Raw genomic sequence first — 22,989 nt, 5'->3', positions numbered from 1 at the left:
TGTACACTAGTAGAAAGATTTTTATCACAGAAAGTTCTTCAAATAGTTGACCATGAATTAATTTATTTAGTAAACTGGGAAATCAAAACCTGATAATGTTTTCCCTGAAAATAAAATATTAGCCACAGATTAAACTGCAATGATTAGAAGGGGTCTTTCACTTAACCCTAGAAAAATAATTTAACAATGATTTTTGAGCAGTAATTCATGTCATAAGAGAAATTTGCTTTAGGATTAAACTTCTACAAAAACTTCAGAGTAGCTAGGGTCTTTAATCAAAACTTCTACATAAATATGTAGTTCTAGAATTCATGCATTATTAAGGATACAATAAAAAGTTTTTTCTTGATATATCCAATTTAAATCCTGTAAAAAAAGGTCTTTATACAATATGTCATTTAATACATACAAGGTATAATTTATACATTGTGTAACTTACACTATATAACTTTAGACATGTTATCCTGAAATATACAGTTAACCTTTTAAAAGCAATTGCTGATGAGAGTTTCCATAACAGAATTTTTAAAATTCCTATCATAAGCGTCAATTTCAGTTTACCTTAGTATACCCCACCCCCAAAATAGGGGAAAAAATAGGGAATAGTGGAGAGTAAATTCACAGTATTTATATTTCTTACATGTCTTTCTCAATGGTTAGGCTCCTAGAGCCAGAAGCAGCAGAAAGAAAGGAAAGGAAAAAAAAACCTAAAATTAAATAAGTGTCCACCGTCACTAATAAGCCGAGTTTAGTCAAGTAAAATTGCCAGAAATGTATAAAGTTCTCTATCATCCATGCAAGAGCAAGGGGGCCTCACAACAGCCACAGGGGAGACTGGAGACGGGGCTTCTACTGAGCACAGGTGCTCTCATTGGATAAACACAGGACAGAGCTCCTCTACATACGCGCAGCAACTTTCTAACCCATCTCATCCTCCCCCCGCCCAGGTTCCAAGAAATCACCACCACCAAGCCTCCAGCTAGTGACACTTAGGTACGGCCTCCACCTGTGATTCAGCCTCTCCCTTGGCCATGACGCAGAGAACAGAGCCGAGGCGCCCACGGAGTGTGTGCAGCGTTTTGTGACGGGACAGCTCTGAAACTTGGGATCAGAGGTGAAAGCCTGAGAATACAACTCCTGCCACGTATAAGATCACAGTTCACTAAAGACAGGTAGCTAAAGACAACCGTATTCAACATGAGGAATTGGTAAGGTCACAATGTCTGTCTTCCCTCTGTGGCCTGGGTCAGGGGGAGGGGATTGTAAGAAGTGGGCGGGGCCCGGGAATACTCCACAAGCACCTGTTGGAAGGGAGGATTGGCTGGATGGCCAGGGGAAGATGCCCCCTGGCATCAAATTCCCCTCCCTCACCAATCCCCACCTAGAAATGGCCAACGTAGTATTAAAAGGGGAATAATCTGTACCTGGGTGAGCAAAATTAAATATGCCCTCAATTTTAAATTAGAAATTCTGTAAAACATGATAGAAAGAAGATCCCAGGGAAGGCTGTGGTCCAACTCATTACAAGAAAGAGCCCACCTCGGTCAAGTATATAGCAGAATGACACTCAGTGCAGTGGCGGCTGGAGGTGAGGGGAGTCACAGGGGAACTCTCAGGCAGGGACACAGGGGCCTTGATCAGCACTGGCAGAGTCACACCTGAATAGCCACTCCTGCTGTTGCCTGGAGACACAGCTTGGAAGAAAAAAGCAGGCAGGCTGGCACAGGAGGGCAGTTGTGCCAGTTATGTGAGGTGGGCAGTGCCTGTAGAAAGTTACCTTAATAAATACAGAAAGCAAGCTTTAAAAAAATCCAGCACTTCCCTGCTGCACCAATGATTACATTCTTTGGTAGCTGTTTTCCCAACAGACACTGTGTTCCAATTCAGCAAAAATGAAAACATAAAACTTCCTTCTCCCACCACTGTCCAGAGTAAAAGATGTGGAAACGTTCTCACAAAATCTACAGGCAACTTCACAGCCACTTCTAGTAAATATGTGCTAACAAGAAGAAAACCAGCAATTTGGAGAAGTACACTATTTGAAAACAATAAAACTTGTCTAGGGAATAAGAAAAAATCTCCCACTCCTGACACATGACTAAGACATTCCGTAAAGTAGAGAAGAACTTCACAAATAATTCTCCTTATTCTCAGGTGACAAGAAAATTAAGCAAGAAATTAATAACAAAGGATAAGAAGAGCAAAACAGAAAAAAAACTGAAACAAAAAAATACTCTCTCTCCTTGGGTAAAAGAGGAAATCGGGGCTTCCCTGGGGGCGCAGTGGTTGAGAGTCTGCCTGCCAGTGCAGGGGACATGGGTTCGAGCCCTGGTCTGGGAGGATCCTACATGCCGTGGAGCAACTAGGCCCGTGAGCCACAACTACTGAGCCTGCGCATCTGGAGCCTGTGCTCCGCAACAAGAGAGGCCGCGACAGTGAGAGGCCCGCGCACCACGATGAAGAGTGGCCCCTGCTCGCCGCAACTAGAGAAAGCCCTCGCACAGAAACGAAGACCCAACACAGCCAAAAAAATAAATAAATAAAAAGAGGAAATCGAACTGCAACCAGAGCACTTGGAAAATGAAAATACAAATAGCACAGACCTAAACTTTAGGGGATGCAATCAAAGTTGTAAACAAGGGAAAGTCCACAGCTCTCAAAGTTAATAATGAACAAAAACAGATGGGTGCGTACTAGCTACACAGCAAAAACAAAATACTTTATCGAGGGAGAGAGAAGGAGAACTAAATAAATGGAAAGATATTACGTTCCTGGATGATAAGACTCAAAGTTCTCACTGAAGAGCTTAAGTCTTACGAAGTTAACCTAAGATTTTAATGCAAACCCAAAGGAAATCCCAAAGGAACTTTTTCTAGAGCTTCCAAAATGCTATGAATTTATTTGAAAATATGTGAGAATAACAAGAATTTTTTTTTAAATTAAGTAATTTGGGGGTGGGCCTGTGGATGTGCCCTGCCAGACAGTAAAACATTATATGAAATTAACACCCCAAACAGTATAGCAGTGGTCTCAGAATTGACAGGTGAAGGAAAAAGGAAAGGAAAAAACTGACAAAGATGAACCAAAATGATAAGGTCAGACACTGGGGCAAGGGACATGGCTGTCTGTGTGTGTACGTGTGTGTGTATGTAGGACCCACAATCTTTCTGAAGGATCCTTTAGCATTATGGGCTCAAAGCTTTAAAAAATGTCCCCAGGAAGTCCTAGCCTAGAAATTTATGCTAACAAGTGATCGGATAAGTGAGCAAAGAGTTATGTAAAGTTATTTATAATGGCCAGAAATAGACTGAGTAAAATGTAGTAGAGCTACACAGCTGAAGAGTGTACAATCATTTCTAAATGATTTTATATATGGACTCTTATTAACAGAAAAAGAGGTTCAGGGCATAGTAAATAAAAAAGCAGATTGCAAAACAGGATTAAATATGATGACTTTTAAATAAAATATGAATGTGTATCCATATATTAAAATCTGAAAGACACATTACAAAGTAATCATAATTAATTCCAGAAAGAGGTAACAGGCGATTTTATATTATTTCTATTTTATAATTATTCCGCATGGCACATGTGAATTATTTTTTATAATGTTAATAGGCGGATGAAAATCCCTTCTCTAATTTGTACAGTCAGGATAATTTAGGGGAATATTTGAAACAAAACAATATCAAAAAGTTCACTGGAACTTGAAGGAATGGTTGCAGCATCCTGACTATGTGTTAGAATTAATTCACATAAACTGTACTTATTTTTTAAATAAAACATTTAACTTGTAGAAAATTGTTAATAAAGTCCTGTTGTAATTCAAATCAAACTCACTCCACTCTATCCTTTCTGCTGTGGTCAGTGTGCTTTCAGTTATAGGATGAAGCTGAGGCCACCAGCCTCCTTTGTCTCCTGCTCTAGCTCCAAGGGAAGCTTCCAGCAGAGGGCAGGAAGAAAAGGAGAGAATGCTGAATTCAGTCTGAGTTTTCAGAGTTCTATTACAATAAACCTTGTGTAACCTGCTCTGACACAAATCAAAGGAGCAAAGGAGCTTCTCCCTTATTTTTATAATTCGGACGGCGGCATCAGTGGTACCCATTCTGTGCCACTGATGGGTACTCAAAAACAGGAGGTGGGGGGGCAGCTAATATCCTAGCTTCTGTAAATGAAATAAATTTTAACTAATTTCCATTATAATTTTAGACACGATTCATGTTATTTTCCCCATGTCTTTCAAACAGCGGTAGTTTCATCACTTTATATTTGAAAACTAAGAAATTTATATTTTATATAAATTTTTATATAAATTTTATATAAGTTTATATTTGAAAACTAAACAAACAGCCTTAAATATATTAGACAGGACCATCATTTCGGAGAATTCTTTCGTACATCAAAATAACTTCCCCCTGATTTCCTGGTTCTACATACGTCTTACGGTCATGCTGGTTCTGAGTCATGCGATCGTCAGCACCATTTTATATCTAGTTCACTGAGATCATGTATTTTCTTCTCCTCTTCCTAGCAGACTGCAAATCCATCGGGGAGAGAAACCACATGTTATACGTACTTTGCTAGACACACAGGAATAACAAATATTAGATACTGAGTAGGCTTTCCTAGGTCTGCAAGTCTTCTTCTTTCCTTTGTGGTCCATACACACAATGTATTTGCTACAGGAAGAGCTGTGTGATTCCCAAATCCCCCAGTTACTCGGCCCATCTTTAGTTAGTAAGGTCCCTACACTATTTCAGACACACTAGCATCTGCCCTAATCTCAAAACTCTATAGGAAAAGGACCCTGAGACTGACTCATCCAAGGAAAACATCTGTACCTTGAGAAAGGGCTCATTTATTCTGACTCTATGTCCTACTCCTGAAATGCTGGTCTCTTTCCCTTTGCTCAACGCCAGAGGATATAATTTGTGTTCAACTTGTCAAAAAGTTGAAAAGTCCTTTGAAGGTGAGTCCTCCCTTAACTGCAGCCCCTTGATTTCAGGGATGTCCACTGGCCTCTCATTTGGCCTGATCAGTGATCCCTGGAATGGGTTTGACTGCCTGCTCCAGGGCTCTCTGGACTGTCACAGGGCCCACTTCTCCTGGCCGTCCCCTCACCTGGCCTGCCTCTCTCCTCTATGTTACCTGCCTGACCCCTTGAAGCATTTATTTCTGCCTTCCCTCTCCACTCCACTTAATTCTTTTTTTTTTATTTTTATTTTATATTGGAGCATAGTTGATGAACAATGTTGTGTTAATTTCAGGTATACAGCAAAGTGATTCAGTTATACATACATGTGTATCTTGTGTATCTATTCTTTTTCAAAGTCTTTTCCCATTTAGGTTATTACAAAACATTGAGCAGAGCTCCCTGTGCTATACAGTCGGTCCTTGTTGGTCATCTACTTTAAATAGAGTATTGGGACAATCCCAAACTCCCAATTCACCTAATTCTTTACTTATAAGTCCTATTTCCTAATCCACACATAGTATAAAACCTTAAACGTCAGCTAGTAATTATGGAATTATTCCCATTACTGTCCTTTGAAACTCTTCAAGTACAACCATGCTGTACATACAGGATTTGATGGATAACATTCTGTAAGACATACAGTTTCAGACAGGAGGGGTCAGGATTTTTCCATCCTAATCTATGGGCATTTCAGGCAGAAACACACTATCTGGCAGGAATGCCAAAGAAAGCTCTATGTCGTCAAGTTAAGACGAGACAATCTGCTTTTCTTACACACATTCTATGCTAATTTAACTACCACAAAACTATCTGCCTGTATTTCACTGACATTTAATAAAATCCATTTCTTTTTTGCAGCCATGAAACTGCCTAGAGACCTACTGAGCACAAATCTTCTACAAAGCATTTTAGAGGGGAAGCCATTGGGTGAACTACCCTTAAAAGCAGCTGGTTAATTTATTTGGTTCATCTTCCACATCCTGTAATACTGAGTTGTCATTATCACAATACTGAGAGCAATTTAAGCTCAATGGGAGCTAAGTACATAGAGAGGAAAAACTGTTTCCAAGAGGTCTATTTTTTTGTTGGAGAAAGTACTTTAGGGCTTTATTTCCCATAAATCCATGTTCTGGCAGTCAGCACTCTCAGTACTTATATTTCAATGGGAGCCCTCAGATCCTCAGCAATACACTTTATTCTCCTATGTTTTGTGCTGATAAATCTATCTAGAACTTTCCTGCACCACATCCCAGCATCTCCCACACACGGGCATGATTCCTATTGGGCTGTAATAAAGCTGCCAGTTCTGGTAGCCTAACACCCGTCATTACCCATCACCATTCTTCCCTCATGGAGGAAAGGGAGGGTGACTGGCCCTTTTTTAATCACTTTGTGACCTTCCAAGTATATAAATCATTTGAGTCCTTCAGGCTCCCTAAACACCAGCATCACTGCTTGCTCTGAGTCTGGGGTCTAATAAGCCCATGGGCAAGGGTGTTCCACCAGGAAGGATCGAGAGGCTTGGAGAAAACAGACTCCACAAAAGACAAAATGCTTGATCAGAGAAGATGCTGGAGTGTGAGACAATAAAACAGAGAAATAGGGAAAGAAAAGCAAAACCCAGCAACTTAAAATATGCCAAATAAGGGCTTCCCTGGTGGCTCAGTGGTTGAGAGTCCGCCTGCCGATGCAGGGGACGCAGGTTCATGCCGCGGTCTGGGAAGATCCTACATGCCGCTGAGCGGCTGGGCCCGTGAGCCATGGCCGCTGAGCATGCGCGTCCGGAGCCTGTGCTCCGCAACGAGAGAGGCCATAACAGTAAGAGGCCCGTGTACGGCAAAAAAAAAAAAAAAAAAAAAAAAAAAAAGCCAAATAAGGCTGTCCCAGTAAAAATAGACACAGGGCATAATGATGGGGAGGACTTATCACAGAAGGATTTTAAAATCCAAGATTGGAAGAGATTAGGGATAAAATGGAAAAAGTCAAGAGGGCAAGTAAAAAAAAAATTAGTGAGCATGGAGAAGACCTGGGGTGGTAGCTGGCCGCTGACAGCAGATAGGAGTCTTGAATCTTGATGGAGACAGAAGTGGCCGAGAAGAACCCCACAGAGCAGAGAACACCTTTGTCCTGCTTCCTGCTTTGGCTCAGTACCAAAGTTTAAAACACACAGCCTTTCTAAACACCACTGAGAGAGAACTTAAAACATGTAGGAAGAAAACAGGGATTTCCCACATATATTACTGCTTTCAATTTGGTGGTTATTTCCTGCATCCCCTTTCCCAAAAGGTGAGTTAACACGTTTAAAAGCAGTTAAACACAGGCCAGATACTGCTACCAGAGAAAGTCTCTGTACACAGGTGGATTTCCAGAGGCCACCTCACAGGCTATTTGCTTCCAAGCAATATCTGAATAAACACAACTAAAACACACACAGGTTTTGGACAAATCCTTGAAGTTAACTATTCCTGTGAAAACTATGTAGCCAGAAATATGCTTTGAAATTTAAGAAAACACCATATCAACGTAAGGTAACAGTCAATTTAGTGACCAAGAAATACAAGCTATGGGTTCAAGGTGAACCAAAGAAGTTAAACATAAGATATGCCACTTAGGAGCAGCCCCTTTATATTAAAAACAAACAAACAAACAAAAAAAACCCCAAAAAACCCCACACAAAAACAAACAAAAAAACTAGCAATGACAGAGGGAGATAGATCTATATATCTACTTGCCCATCTGCATGGGTTTAGCAGTCAACTGTAGCCAGCATGTGAGGCAAACTCCTATTCAAACTAGCAATCTGCAGTTCCTTCATATGCAACTCACAATTGTAAATGGGATTCCAGAAATGAATGGGGCATTTAAAAAATAGTTTTACCACTAAAAACAAAACAAACAAGCAAGAAAACAGAAAACCTTCCAGGTGGGTCCTGCAGACTTAATAGAACTGGTTGTTCATGTCAAACACCTTGGGTCTGTTTTTCAGTTTGCAGCTGTCTGAGGGTCTGTTTCCTGGGGCTGGCTTCAGGGTTGGACCCCTTGCCCCGCTAAGAGTAGAGAAAACACAAAAGCCATCCACTGGGTGATGAAACGAATTAATGTTCTGTGCGATGAACAAATATCTCTAATTTTAACTACCCATAATCTCAATCATCGACGACTCAGGGGGAGATTTTTGCACAGCAAGGTTATGAAAAAGAAACACAAAACTGCTAAGTCTTGAATAAGAGAAAGAGTCACCTGAACACACAGGTTTATGGATCTGAACAAGCACTTCACTCAATGCAAAGTAAAGCAAAAGGGAACCAGCAAGGACCTACTCTATAACACAGGGAACTATACTGAATATTTTGTAATAACCTATACGGGAAAAGAATCTGAAAAAGAATATGTACACACACACATATATACATATATATATAATGGAATCGCTGTGCTGTACACCTGAAACTAACACAATATTGTAAATCAACTATACTTCAAGTAAAAAAAAAAAACAACAAAGTGAAGCAAAAGGGGAAAAGTACAGATCAGGACACTGCCTACAGAAGAAACCAAGTGAAATGAACCTGACTTTAACTGGGCACCGTGGCTTGTCTTCGAGAGCCTCCAAGGAAGCAGCAGGACAGATGGTTTGGGGGCAGACTCACATCTGTGGAGTAGAATATATTCGTCCTCTTTGTACATGGTTCAGCATCTACTCTAAAGCCTCATTATGACTCCTATATAATGCCTCCCTAGAACAAGAATAATTATTCCAGGTTTAGCTAAAATTGGAGAAAAGGCTGCAGGCTATTCAGTAAGCAGCAATAATTTGTGCTCAAACTGACAATAAATATCAAACGGACAGTCGTCGATTGTCCTGGCTTCTATGGTAATATTAAAAGCTGCCCCAAGCTAATACTACAACCAGAGAAATCACAAAGGAAGAGAGATAAGTGACTAGTAAATAAAAATGCTCAAAATCACTAATAATTTAAAGAAGTTACAAAACAGCACATTGGAATCTCTTTCTATGTATATCAAATTGGCAGGCTGATACGGTGAAACGGGTCCTCTAACACAGATGGTGTCAATCAGTGTGTTTTCTGGAATGTACCTTTACCTGGCCGTTATGTATCCAAAGCCTAAAAGATAATCATAATCTTTGACCCAGTCATTCTAATCGTAGTGCTAGGAAAGCATTCAGAAACACAGACAAAAGATTTCTAGCTTCATTACAGCATGATTTATGCTAACCCCAAACTGGATACAACCTAATGGTCCAATAATATGAGAATGATTAAGAAAAGTAAATAGACCCACAGGATGGAATATTATGTAACCATTAAAGAACATCTGAGCTAAGATTAGACTTCAATAATGTAGGGAATTTCATATGATTTACAATGCTAAGTTGAAAACAACAAAAATAGTTGGGATTACTTTATACATTCTTTTATTATTGCTTTTTATTATTATAAAAGGCATGTTTTCTACCAAAAAAAAAAAGCAGAAAATAAAAGCCAATGAAGACCAGAAAGAACACTAATAATCCTGCCCGGATATTGTTAATAATATATGTTAATATTATTAATATTGTTAATAATTTGGAATACAGCTTTCCAAGAAATTGCTACACCAGACATTTATATTTCTACCAAAACAACGAAATCAGACCATACATATATTTTCATAAAGTACCTCAATAGAAGTCATCTAGCAAATGTTGGGCATTTTATTTGTCACAACGAAGAAAGAGAAAAGCTGGCACGCAGGAACTGGCCTGCCATTCGTGTTCTCCGGGTGAATATAAAAAAATGTCACAGAACACCAACATCAGACAGGGCCCCGTGACCATGAGATGAGGACAAAACCAGGACTACTCCATAATCATATCTGAACACTGACAGGATATCAATGTTTTCCAAGCCACATAAATGACCAGACACCTCCCCATCCTGGCTAAAAGGAGAGACTGCTGCTTCTTTATCAACATGTCGTTAGCCTTCATTTGGTCTGTCCTCCTTCTAGATATGATGTGTTAAGATACCCAGTGATGGAATTACTCTTGCTTCCCGACAGCACCCGATCCAGAGCAAAGTTCTGCTTCCTTAAACCCTCCCCAAACCATCTTTCATCAGCCCAAAACCTGTAACGCCCTCTTTCTAGCACACCCTCTTCCTCATGCCTGGTGGGTGTGTTCCGGAGATCTTTGGCCGCAGGGCACTGACACAGCTAATTCACCACCATTAGATGTTGATTTTGTTCAAATTTGCACTGTTACAAACATCAAAGAGGAATACTGGCTGAAAATGAAGTAGAAAACTGAGAGGGATCAAACAAACAATTAGGGGGGGAAAAGCCCCAAATGCTTAAAGACAAAGGACGGCAAAACTACCCCAACAGTGCTATATGCATACATATATATGCATACACATAGTTTTTATATACTATACTATATACATACACATAGTTTTCCCTCTCCAAAGACTGGGAATATTCATTTTCCTACCAAATCACCATTCTGACTAATGGTCTTGCGGGCTAACTGCTTTCCACCAGCAGCATTCCTCCTATCTCCTTTTGGAAACGGACCACCATTCCTGAAATCCAGATTCTACGTGCTCACAGCACCTTATGTGGACCCTCTAACCGAGCTGTGCTCAAGAGGCAGAACTAGTCACGCCAAATAGCCCTGTGAAATGACTGTGGTATAGTCTGTACTGGTGACACCAACTTATAATTGCAGTAACTGTGACCCCTTGCTATAGAGCCTTGTCTTAAAAAAAAAAGGGGGGGGGGAAGGGAAAAGCTTCTCAAGGTTAATGACAGTTATTTATATAGCCTTATCTTTTTTAAAATTTTATGTTATTTTTTTATTGCAGTAGAGTTGATTTACAATGTTGTCTTAGTTTCAGGTGTACAGCAAAGTGATTCAGTTTTATATATATATATATATATATATATATATATATATATATATATATATATACACACACACACACACACATATACTTTTTCATATTGTTTTTCATTATATGTTATTACAGGATAATGAATATAGTTCCCTGTGCTCTACAGCCTTATTTTAAAAAGAGAGAGAGGGGCTTCCCTGGTGGCGCGGTGGTTGAGAGTCCGCCTGCCGATGCAGGGGACACGGGTTCATGCCCCGGTCCGGGAGGATCCCACATGCCGCGGAGCGGCTGGGCCCGTGAGCCATGGCCGCTGAGCCTGCGCTCCTCAACGGGAGAGGCCGCAGCAGTGAGAGGCCCGTGTACCGCAAAAAAAAAAAAAAAAAGAGAGAGAGAGAGAGGGACTTCCCAGTGTTAATGACAGTCCATTGGTACTAAACCCCACAAAAAAAAATAATGAACATACTAAACCAAACAATGATTCTTGCAGAGGAAATAACTATTCCAAATAGTTAAGAACAGCCACAGCATTCTCAACATGCAAAGGAAGATATTTTCAGCAAGGAGCAAAGGATGGTTTGATTGCTCTAGGAAGACAGGTGCTAAGCTTATCATCAGAGTCCAGGGGGAAGCCGCAAACAATATGGAAATATCACACATGGAAAAGTTAGTTGAACTCATTAAAGAAAAAAGGTTTCTGTTCTCACCAGCCTTTTGATGGCTATGAAACAAGGGGGATTACTGAAGAAAACGCAGTTGCCACGGATCCATCTCCAGGATGTTGGGAGCTCTACATATCAACATCAAAAAAGCAACTGATGTTTGAGACAAATGAACTTAACTTTGAAAGCAAGGAACAACGCCTGTTTCTGACACTGAAAATGATTTCTATTTGAAGACCTAGATTTCAATTTTTAGCTCCAAGCAGTGCAGCACAGGGAGAAAAACCCACCAAAATATACTTTTACAATATGGCTATTTTACAACTTGGCTTTACCTTCCTAAGAAACATTTGGAAAGGTTACATTGTGCTTTGCTTCCTATTAGTTGGTGGTTTTTAATCAGTTTTGGTATGTATACAGCATGAGATGAATGGAACCACAATTTATAACACAGTGCCCAGAAGAAATGAAGGTGTTTCTTTACAATGGTTCTACATACAACCACTAGGACATAAATTTGGTGGTTGCCTGGGAAGTAATGTGTAAGAAAAGTTTGCCTGTAGAAAACTGCCTAAGATCAAGCATCTGATCGCCTGCACAAGTATTCTGACGATCCACTGGTCAGCGGACTGGGAGGCATAACTGATGTCAAATCCTTTTTGAGGAAAAACAACAAGGTCCTAAAGTATAGCACAGGGAACTATATTCAATATCCTGTGGATAAACCATAATGAAAAGGAATATATATAACTGAATCACTTTGTTGTAGAGCAGAAATTAATACAACATTGTAAATCAACTATACATCAATAAATTAAGGGACTTCCGTGGTGGCGCAGTGGTTAGGAATCTGCTTGCCAATGCAGGGGACACGGGTTCAATCCCTGGTCCGGGAATATCCCACATGCCGCGGAGCAACTAAGCCCATGCGCCGCAACTACTGAGCCCACAGGCCACAACTACTGAAGCCCGCACACCCTAGGGCCCGCGTGCCGCAACTACTGAGCTGGCGTGCTGCGATTACTGAAGCCCGTGCGCCTAGAGCCCGTGCTCCACAACAAGAGAGAAGCCACTGCAATGAGAAGCCCACGCACCACAAAGAGTAGCCCCCGCTCGCCGCAACTAGAGAAAGCCTGTGCACAGCAACGAAGACCCGACGCAGCCAAAACTTAAAAAAAATAATAATTAATTTAAAAAATTTTTTTAATTAAAAAATCCTTTGTGACCCCAAGAACCCCATTTTCCATCTGACCAGGAGACAAGCAAACATATAAGGAAGCACCTCTACGTTTCACACTTAGTGGTCATAGTAGTTCGCTGGGCTGTCTAAATTCTAAAAAGATTCGCATTATTACAAAAAGCTGCTCCACGGCATCCTCTTCCAAAAAGAATCCAGAATGCAATTTGGTTTTTGCCGATCATTCTCGGACACTGAGAAGCTAGCTGATGCTTCTAGTTCTGTCCTTCAGGTAAAATTTGCCATAAGCCTTCAGCCCCAAACAGTGAAGCGCTTTTTCTCATTTCATGCACGCAGGTCCTTACCTCGTTTGCTGACTGACGTTTTCCAGCTTACAGAGCAAGCTGTCCCTGCGGCTAGAGTGAGGGGACCTGGCCCACCACAATGCCAAACAGCTGACTCCCTCGTTTCGAAAAATGAACTCTGCTGCAAACTGCATCACGACAATTTAATAATTTGTCAAAGGAGGAGAATCAGTTATTATGAAGTGTATTTCAGAGTTCAAAGGTAAAGGTCGTAGGGAGCTCAAGTTTATCTGCTGACAGAGAAAGTTGAGTAATTAAAAAAAAAAAAAAAAACCCAGACAAGATCTGCTTTGCAGACTTATTTCTCAAAGAGATAACCTCATTGCTATGCTCATGCATTCTAATTCTTGCTACACAAGGAGGTTACACTTAAAAAAAAAAAATCCATCAATTCTCATGTTTTAAAGCTCTCTCCAATGGCACTCTTAAGAGATGTGCTTTTCCTTTTCTTTTTTTCAATATGGAAACAAAACAGAATTAAGAATAAGCTTTTTTTTTTTTTTTTTTTTTTTGCGGTACGCGGGCCTCTTACTGTTGTGGCCTCTCCCGTTGCGGAGCACAGGCTCTGGACGCACAGGCTCAGCGGCCATGGCTCACGGGCCCAGCCGCTCCGCGGCATGTAGGATCTTCCCGGACCGGGTCACGAACCCATGTCCCCTGTATCAGCAGGCGGACTCTCAACCACTGCGCCACCAGGGAAGCCCAAGAATAAGCTTTTTATGCTCATGTGTCAAGCACTGGAGACCATAAATCCAGCTATGGCATTCAACTACTAAGAAGTTACCTTGAAAACCTAAAAGTTTATGCCACACAGAACTATTGCCTCCTCTTCCCTAGTCCTGGGTGGATAAGGAACTCTCTCTAAAGACCTAACAAGCTAGAACCTTAAAAAGGAAATATCAACAAATGTGTCAAACTGCAGTTTCAGGTTTTTTCTGCTACATGGCTATTTTATGGAACTATTCTGAAATGTATGTCCTGATTAGTTTTAAAGAAATGTTCTTCCAGGAATCAAAATTTCTCATCAAATCAAATCAACTGAAATATTAAATTAGGCATCTCTGTCAAATTTTCTTATGAAATGACATCGTGAATATGTCACTGTAGGACATCCATCTTTCCTATTCCACTTCTGTGGTCGCTGCGCTGCTTTCATCATTGTCTACAGAAGTTGGCATACGATTCCTAGATGCATTTAGCTGTCAGTCTAAGTAAGATCAGTGTTCTTAAGGGTTAAGAATGCCTTAAGAATGCCTTTATTCCACATTACACCTTCATTTGGCCAGTCTTTGCTCCAATTTTTTTGAAGATTAAATTACTTCTTAAAGGCAGAAGGTCATTACCTCTCAGTTACATGATAATTGTCTTTGCTCTTTTTTCCCCTATATGATCTGCCATCTACTCTAAACAGGGAGGTCTTGATATCTGCAGTGTATGATTATTGCAAGGTTATCACCATTTGCTAAATGTTGGACTCTTCAAACTAGTTCTGCTTAGCTTATGGCGCTGGTTGAAAATTGCAGTTAAATGATCAGAGTTGCGATTGGGCCAACACAGTCTTTGTTATTGTCATTTATCAAAGGAACAAAATGCCATAACTCGGTTATAAGGGGAAAAAAATGAGGGTCCTCCTAACACCCTAAAAAAGAAAAGAATCTTTTCACAATAGTATCTGTTTCTTAATGTCACCTTCCAAAAAGCCTTTCTCTTAGTTTTTAAAATCAAAGGTGCATTCCTTAATGAAATCAGAAATATTTCCTGAAATACCTTCAACTAAATAAATCTATTTTAAAACAAACAAAACACGCAAATGCCAAAAACCATGCAGCGGAAGTGATCTTTAAAAGTACATGCCATACACATACAGAAGGAAGAAATCTCTCCAGAGATTTCTGCAAAGCACACCAAGCTGGCGCATGTTTTGGAAATCTCTGGTTATTTAACCCTGTACAAAGAAGTCACTCTAGTTTATTGATTAAACACTAATTTTTACTACTCACTAAATACATATTTACACAATAAACTTTAATGAATCCAGAGAAATCAGTGAATAGTTTGTATGTCACAAGTCCCTGAATAGAGGGCACATTTACATGCCAATGTTTCTTAAGCCTTTAACATAAGTAGGAAAAATTATAATGGCCTTTAATTTTATTATATTTTTAACTGAAGTAGGTGTACAGCAAAGTGATTCAGTTATACATATATATTTATCTATTCTTTTTCAGATTCTTTTCCCTTATAGGTTATTATAAAATACTGAGTCGAGTTCCCTGTGCTATACAGTAGGTTCTTGTTGGTTATCCATTTTATATATAGTAGTGTGTTAATATGTTAATCCCAAACTCCTGACTTATCCCTCCGCCTCTCCTTTCCCCTTTGGTAACCATAAGTTTGTTTTCTATGTCTGTGGTTCTATTTCTGTTTTGTAAATAAGTTCATTTGTATCATTTTCTTAGATTCTACATATAAGCTATATTATAATGATATCTGTCTGGCTTACTTCACTTAGTATGACAATCTCTAGGTCCACCCATGTTGCTGCAAATGGCATTACTTCATTCTTTTTTATGGCTGAGTAATATTCCATTGTGTATATATATATACACACACACACACACACACACACACACACACACACACACACACACACACACACACCATATCTTCTTTATCCATTCATCTCTCGATGAACATTTAGGTTGCTTCCATGTTTTGACTACTGTTCACAGCAGCATTATTCATAATAGTCAAAAGGTGGAAACAACCCAAATGTCCATCAACTGATAAATATTTAAATAAAATATTTAAATAATAAATCATAATTAAATATTGCTAAATAAAATATGATATATCCATACGATGAAATGTAATTTGGCCATAAAAAGGAATGAAGTACTGATACATGCTACAACATGGATGCACCTAGAAAACTAATGAAAGAAATCAGACACAAAGGCCACGTACTTATTGTATGATTCCATTTACATGAAATACCCAGAATTTATATGAAATATCCAGAACAGGCAAATTTATAGAGAAGTGAAATACATTCGTGGTAGCTTGGGGCTGGGAAGTGGGGGAAGGGGAATGTGGAGTAACTGCTAATGGGGACGAGGTTGGGATGACGACAATGCTCTAAAAGTAGATTATGGTGATGGCTGCACAACTCTGTAAATATACTAAGAACCACTGAATTGTACACTCTAGTTTTTTGGCTGTGCCGCGCAGCATGTGGCATCTTAGTTCCCCGACCAGGGATGGAACCTGCGCGCCCCACAGTGAAAGCGTGGAGTCTCAACCACAGGACCAGCAAGGAAGTCCCTGAGTTGTACACTTTAAACTGGTGAACTTTATGGCATGCAAATTACATATCAATAAAGCTATTAAAAAAATCTAAAAGAGATGACAATATCATTTACATTGACATGTGGACTCCTCTGATTCTTCACTTCAAAATATCACACGTATACTTTTATCAAGCTCAATATCCGAAGTCCTTTATACAATATACTAACCCTTTGGTGTGTGTTTTTTCTTTTAAATGATTTTAATCCAGAAATTCTAACAATATCATTTTTTTAAAACTTTTTTACCAGATGACCTGAACTGTTTTTAATTTATATACACATAATTAAACATCTTTTTGTGCTTGGGAAGAAATGTCTACCCATGCATTTCTGGAGAAGTGAATAGGAAGAAAGGAGAAAAGACAATGCTGTCTCTTAGAAGAGTGACCACAGAAAAACTTGTCAAGCAGTCAGTGATAACCAAAAAGATGAACCAAATCTCTGATGTTCTTGCCTGTTCAGCATTCAGTGAATTCTACTTATTTTACTGCTATTCACAACGTAGTCTTTGTATAAATTCCAACTTCTCTCCATATGACCTTGCCCGCACTACTCTGTCGTCCATATAATTGCTCATGTATCTACTCAACAAGCTTTGGCCCAAACAGCTACATTCACAAGGTCCTTCCTACAGATATCTGTAAATGATGTCAAATGCTAAGTAGAAGGACGAAGAACACGAAATTGACACAGTTAACCCAGGCATCCTGCAGGTTGACAAGACATTCATGTAGCAAAACTACTGTGGCAAACTACATCAGACCATAGGTATCCTTCACAGTATAAAAGCAATTATTAACCTCCACCAACAAGCTGATTATTAAGAACACACACCAACACAGGAAAATCCCAAAGTATGAGTTTGAGTCCACTTGGACATCACTCACATTATCTCTAATATGTTCTTTCATACCAATACTTTCAAAAAATAGGGGACAACTGTAATATCTCTAGCTTCTGAAATTGGAGAGCTAGAACTCAAAACTGCATCCCCGCTAGGGAAATACTTCAACCAAAGTGATTTATCAATATTTTAAGTTATCAACATTTTATGAGGGATTGCTCTTAAGAAGGCAACAGACCTTTAAGAAAGCAGATACTCCAGCCCCAGTTAAGCCTTCAAATGAGTGCAGCCCTGGGCAAAAAATAGACTGAAATCTCACAAGAGACCCTGAGCCAGAGCCATACAGGAAAGTCACTCTTTAATTTCTGACCTGTCAGATAATGAAAGTTTGTTGTTTTAGGCCACTTAAACAAAAAAACACAGTGACTCAGCATTCTTTATCCCCACTGAGTTTTAAATAAAAATGCCTGGCTTTAAATTATACTGTCACCTACAAATTAGCACTTGCCATCTACCTCTACAAGGATTAAATCATGAGCCCCTGCAGCTGCTGACCTTCAACACCCTCCGAAAGGAGTTCAGGGTGGAGATCAGAAATCAGGCACTCTGTGCTCTGGGGAAAAAAAAAAAAACTGGCAGAACAGGTCTTCAGATAGTTAGATATTTTCAGGAGCCAATTTTATGAGCCCAATTCTTGCATCTCCTCATATCTAGAAAAACACTAAAATCCTACGTGGTGACGTCTGCTCCTTGTGACTAGCAGAAACCTTCATGAGACTAGTAGAAAAATATGTGCAAAAAATGTGTACTTGACTGCATGTACTCCCCCTTCACCAAAATCACGTATATACTGACCTTCCCCCTACCTCTTCAGAGCAGTTTCTCAGAGCTATCTGAAATGCTATCTCCCGGGCTATAGCCCTCATTTTGCCCCAGATAAAACTTAACTCACAACTCTCATGTTGTGCATTTTTTTTCAGTCGACAACAGCTAAGTGAATTCATGCTCTATCTCACATAAAATTTCCTAACTAGAAAAGTGCTTAGTAAAGAAATACTTTAACAAGAGGAATTTTAAAGTTACTCTTTCCTGAGGCCAACAAAGACAAGTAAGGTAGCTATTTCTTTCAGGAGTGAATTAGCTGCAGGTCTAAGATAGAGAAAGTCAGTTTAAATCTGTAATTCCCACTGATTAATTCTACAGACATTCTATGAATGCCCTATCATTCTATGAAGCTGCAGACCAAGGGAAAAAGACAGATAACTACTACAGAACATTCCAAATCATGTGGTAGCTGAGCCGCAAAGCAGCCATTCCATACCTATACCCTGCTACAGAAACACCGCACAGAGCCTTCTCTCCACTGATCCCCAAACTGAATATGAAATAACATTCAGAGCTCCAGGACAGTGGTAGCATTTTATTATAAAAATGGTTTTTAAAAATATCCCTGGTGAATAAGAATAGAAAAATGAACTTATTCTATAAGCAGAGTCTTTAATTTTAGAATTTACCTACAAACATGTAAATGTACAAAAGGTTTACTTTACTCTCTTATTTTTTAAATAGCACTGAGATAATAAAATATGCCAGGAACATGTCAGCAAAAAAGAGCCATAATTGTTCTACAACTGTCTCAAGGCCTGCAGGAGATTTTCTACAACGGGAAAAAACACTAGTTTACTTGCTCTTTTGTTACTGTTAAACGCTACTTCTTCTTTGTGGAAGGGACAATATTTCAAAGCACTAGGTGGAAGCTGGAGTAACATCTCTGTTTTTGCCCTACATCTACTCCAAAGGAATGTCAGTGAGAAGCACTGAGGCCACACCTCCCCCAGGAGGTGATGGTCTCCTGATTTCACTACATTGTGCTTTCGTGAATTTTCTCTGCACAAAGAGGCAGACATTAAAAATACTAAAGATAAATTAAGGAGCAAACAGAACCCCCTCAAAGACGGCATGTGACGGTCAACACGCAGCGCTTACCTTCTTCCCTCCGGTCACAAACTGCTTGCAGCTGGATCTCACGAAATGCGGATGCACGGCGACGATCTGCAAGGGAATAAGGACCCAACAGTGGTTTAGGAGTCACAGCTCCAGCACAGAATGAAAGCCCTTTGTACATTACCGGCAGCATGATCTAAAAATCAACCCGGTATCCTGGTAGGAAGTAATCTATGCAGGTAATATTCTGCACCAACTGAGGATAAGTTTTGCTCTGGTATGAAAAGGTTTCTTCTACGAAGCTGGGTCAAAGCTAAAAGATGAGAGTGAACAGCTGTCGTTTCTGGCTGAGTGGGACCCTCTGAGTGGGCACCCCTCTTTAGAGACAGCCAAGGCAGTCAGTAGAGGCAGTGAGATGTCACAAATGTGTGTAACTGAATACATTTCATAGAAGAAACCCAGAGAAAGAACCCAACTATCTCCTTGTCCAGACGCCTTCCAGTGACTGAGAGCACCCAGTGGAACAGGGCTGGCGATGCAGCCTCAGACACTTAGCACAATTACATCCGCGCCCTAACAGCAGAAAGACAACAGAGCTGCAGGACCCAGGAGTTCTGGAGCGCAGCATCCAGGCCCTTCCCTTTCACCTCCAGCCTCAGTTCCCGGCCCCTTGGTTCTCATCCGCTCTCCACGATCTCCTCCCAACCCCTCAGAAAGGTTGCTCTCAAGGCTGCTCCATCCTCACCACCGTTTACTTCACTTGCCAGTGGCATTTCTGAAGGTCTGGTGGCTGCACTCAGTGTAAGCCCATCTTCGGGGCTCCCCTTTTATGGCTGGCAGCCTGCAGAGACTCTGCCTCCTTATTGTCTTATCCCCAGACCCATGTATTCATCGACTAATACACTGTGTTTTTTTCCAACCTAACAGAATATTTCTGGGCATTAAAAAAAATTCACACAATTACACCTTCATAAAACTCCAACTAAATACATTCTACACTCTTGTTAATTAACTAATACATTTCCATCCTCCAACGGAATAGATTCCTCTTCCTACACTGTCATTTTGAGGGCATTTAGCATTTGACTCCTCACTTCTCTAACCATTCCTCCTTCCCAGGTTAGCCCTTCTTCCCTTCCACACTTCCCTAATCCATCCTGGATATCAGTGGAATCATTTGCATATTCTGTTGTTACACATTCTTAAAATCTCTTAGGAGAGTCCTCTTAGCTCTCTTACAGTGCATCATCCTACATCGCAGCTGCTATTCCAGACATCCCCATGCCCCTCCACCACATTACCTTACCCCTTCTTTCACTTCCTGGTCATTGCCCTTGACTGCAGGTCCTTCACTGCCCAACGTAGCAACACTTGGGCTTGGCCTCACCGGCGGGAGGCTGGAGGACTCATATCCAAAGTTTCTCTCCCTCCCAACACGACGGATCCCATCCCTTAGTGCCGCTCCACTAAGTTTTCCCTTTCTCTTATTTTTGATCTTTCCCCCCTACTGACTTTTTACCATCAACCAAAACATGACCAGCAGAAATGCTCCTGGGACCCTGGCTTTCTCTCCGTCTATCAGATGAATTCCCTTCTTCATCATGAAATTCTTGGAAGAAGAGTCTACGCTGCTTGTTTCTACTTCTTCATCTCCCATTTACTTCTTGACACGTGGTGAGCCTCCTGCTACGTGTTTCAGTCCCCACCTCGTGTGATCTCCGCACTGCCTTTCCCACGATGCCCACTCCTTCCTTCTGGAAACCCTCTCTCCTTTGGCTTCCCTGACACCACTCTCCTGGGTCTCCTCCGATCACCCTAACTAATTCTTCTTAGATCCCTCACTGTTTTTTTTTCCTCCCACTACCTTAATCTTTAAATTAGTGCTCCAGAATTATTTGACCATCAGTCTTCTCACTCTTCTTTTTTTAAATATCTTTATTGGAATATAATTGCCTTACAATGTTCTGTTAGTTTCTGCTGTACAGCAAAGTGAATCAGCTATACGTATACATATATCCCCATTATCTCCTCCCTCTTGCGTCTCCCTCCCACCCCCCCATCCCACCCCTCTAGGTGGTCACAAAGCACCAAGCTGACCTCCCTGTGCTATGCGGCTGCTTCCCACTAGCTATCTATTTTACATTTGGTAGTGTATATATGTCAATGCTAACTCTCTCACTTTGTCCCAGTTTCCCCTTCCCCCTCGGGTCCTCAAGTCCATTCTCTACGTCTGTGTCTTTATTCCTGCCCTGCCACTAGGTTCATCAGTACCACTTTTTTAGATTCCATATATATGTGCATTAGCATCCGGCATTTATTTTTCTCTTTCTGACTTACTTCACTCTGTATGACAGACTCTAGGCCCATCCACCTCATTACAAATAACTCAATTTCGTTCCTTTTTATGGCTGAGTAATATTCCATTGTATACATGTGCCACATCTGACTCTTTAACTGGATAATATCTTTCAAAATGGTTTCATCTTACTCAGCTGTGGTTATCCATTTTGTGTTTTTAGGGCCAATCTCCATACTGAGGTCCATATTCATGTTTCCATGAATGTTTCCTACATAACATTTCCACCAGATGTGCTACAGTTATCTAGACTCAAGCCCAAACTAGCAACATCCTTCCTCAAACCATCCCTTATTTCCACTGATGACATTCCCACACACCATTACCGAAGCAAGACCCTGGATCCACCCTCAGCTCCTCCATCTTTTATGACCCTCGGCCATGCCATCACTAAGTCTTAGTACGTCTACCTCCTCGAGGCTTTCCCGATTCATTCCTTCTACACCATCTTGAGTACTCACCATCCCTCTTTTCACTCAGCTCCTGTAACACCATTTCTAGAGTACAGCATTAGCCCTCTAAATTGTCTCCTGTCCCCAGTCACTCTCTTGCTTACATCCCCCTGCACTGTGGCAGGGCTGGCTTTCTAAAGCACACATCAGATCCCATCTCTCCTTCACCTGTTGATCAATAAATATTTGAATAAACACCTGAGAAAGTTGAACGACCTCCTCCTTTAACAACTGTAATACCCACTGTAACTACCATGACTGTTACCTAAAATCGGTCCTTCTGCCTTGGGTCTATCAGCTCTCACATCTAACACTGTTATAGCTGCCATATTACTTTTCCTTAAGCTTAGCTCAGTTTACACCACTTCTTTGCTCTCCAACATTCAGTAATTTCTCCTTATCTACCAGACGGAGTCCAAATTCCTTAGCCTGAATACAAAGCCAGCGTCAATCGGCCCGTGCAGCTTTCCTGCCAAGTCAGTATTTTATGCACCATCTAAACTAGACTATTTGCCACTTCCTGAACACGATTTGAATTTTCTAGCCTCTCCGTTTATATTATACTGTTCTTCCACATGGGAAGTCAGCTTTCTCCATCAGCCCTGTATATTAAAGCCCAAACAACAGTCCATCTACAAAGCCATCAGTAACGAGGACAGCTAGAAGTAACCTCTCTCAGTTTTAGATTCCTTAATACTGTTTTTACCTCTTTGAGTCTTTAATCACAGATTGTGTGTGTGTGTGTGTGTGTGTGTGTGTGTGTGTGTGTGTGTGTATCATCTCACCCACTACAACAAAAGATTCCTGAGGATAGACTGAGATCACAGTCACATAATATACATTCTGTGTACCTTCCCAGCTTCAAATAGTATCTGGTACATTAGTTGAACAGATACTTACTGACAAAATTAATGCAAGATTGGTAGTGTTCAAAGTATTGTAATCCTATTGCTTTTGCTGAGAAAATCCT

General features: G+C 40.5%; 1 protein-coding gene across 4 annotated transcripts in view; it reads right to left on the bottom strand.

The window, feature by feature from the left end:
* Positions 1-22,989, bottom strand: part of VPS41 (VPS41 subunit of HOPS complex) — a 190,201-nt gene that overhangs the window by 75,546 nt on the left and 91,666 nt on the right. For all 4 annotated transcript variants that reach the window (XR_013829759.1, XM_079931512.1, XM_079931514.1 and 1 more), the window contains one exon: positions 19,254-19,319. Coding sequence is in view for 3 of the 4 variants with exons in the window: in XM_079931512.1 (XP_079787638.1) it covers positions 19,254-19,319 (66 nt within the window). In the remaining variant the exon portion in view is untranslated. The remainder of the gene's footprint in view (positions 1-19,253; positions 19,320-22,989) is intronic.

The sequence above is a fragment of the Stenella coeruleoalba genome (assembly GCF_951394435.1).
Source record: "Stenella coeruleoalba genome assembly, chromosome: 9".
Classification (NCBI taxonomy): Eukaryota; Metazoa; Chordata; class Mammalia; order Artiodactyla; family Delphinidae; genus Stenella; species Stenella coeruleoalba.
The sequence above is the reverse complement of the archived record's forward strand: the minus strand, read 5'-3'. Positions and strand labels throughout refer to the sequence as shown.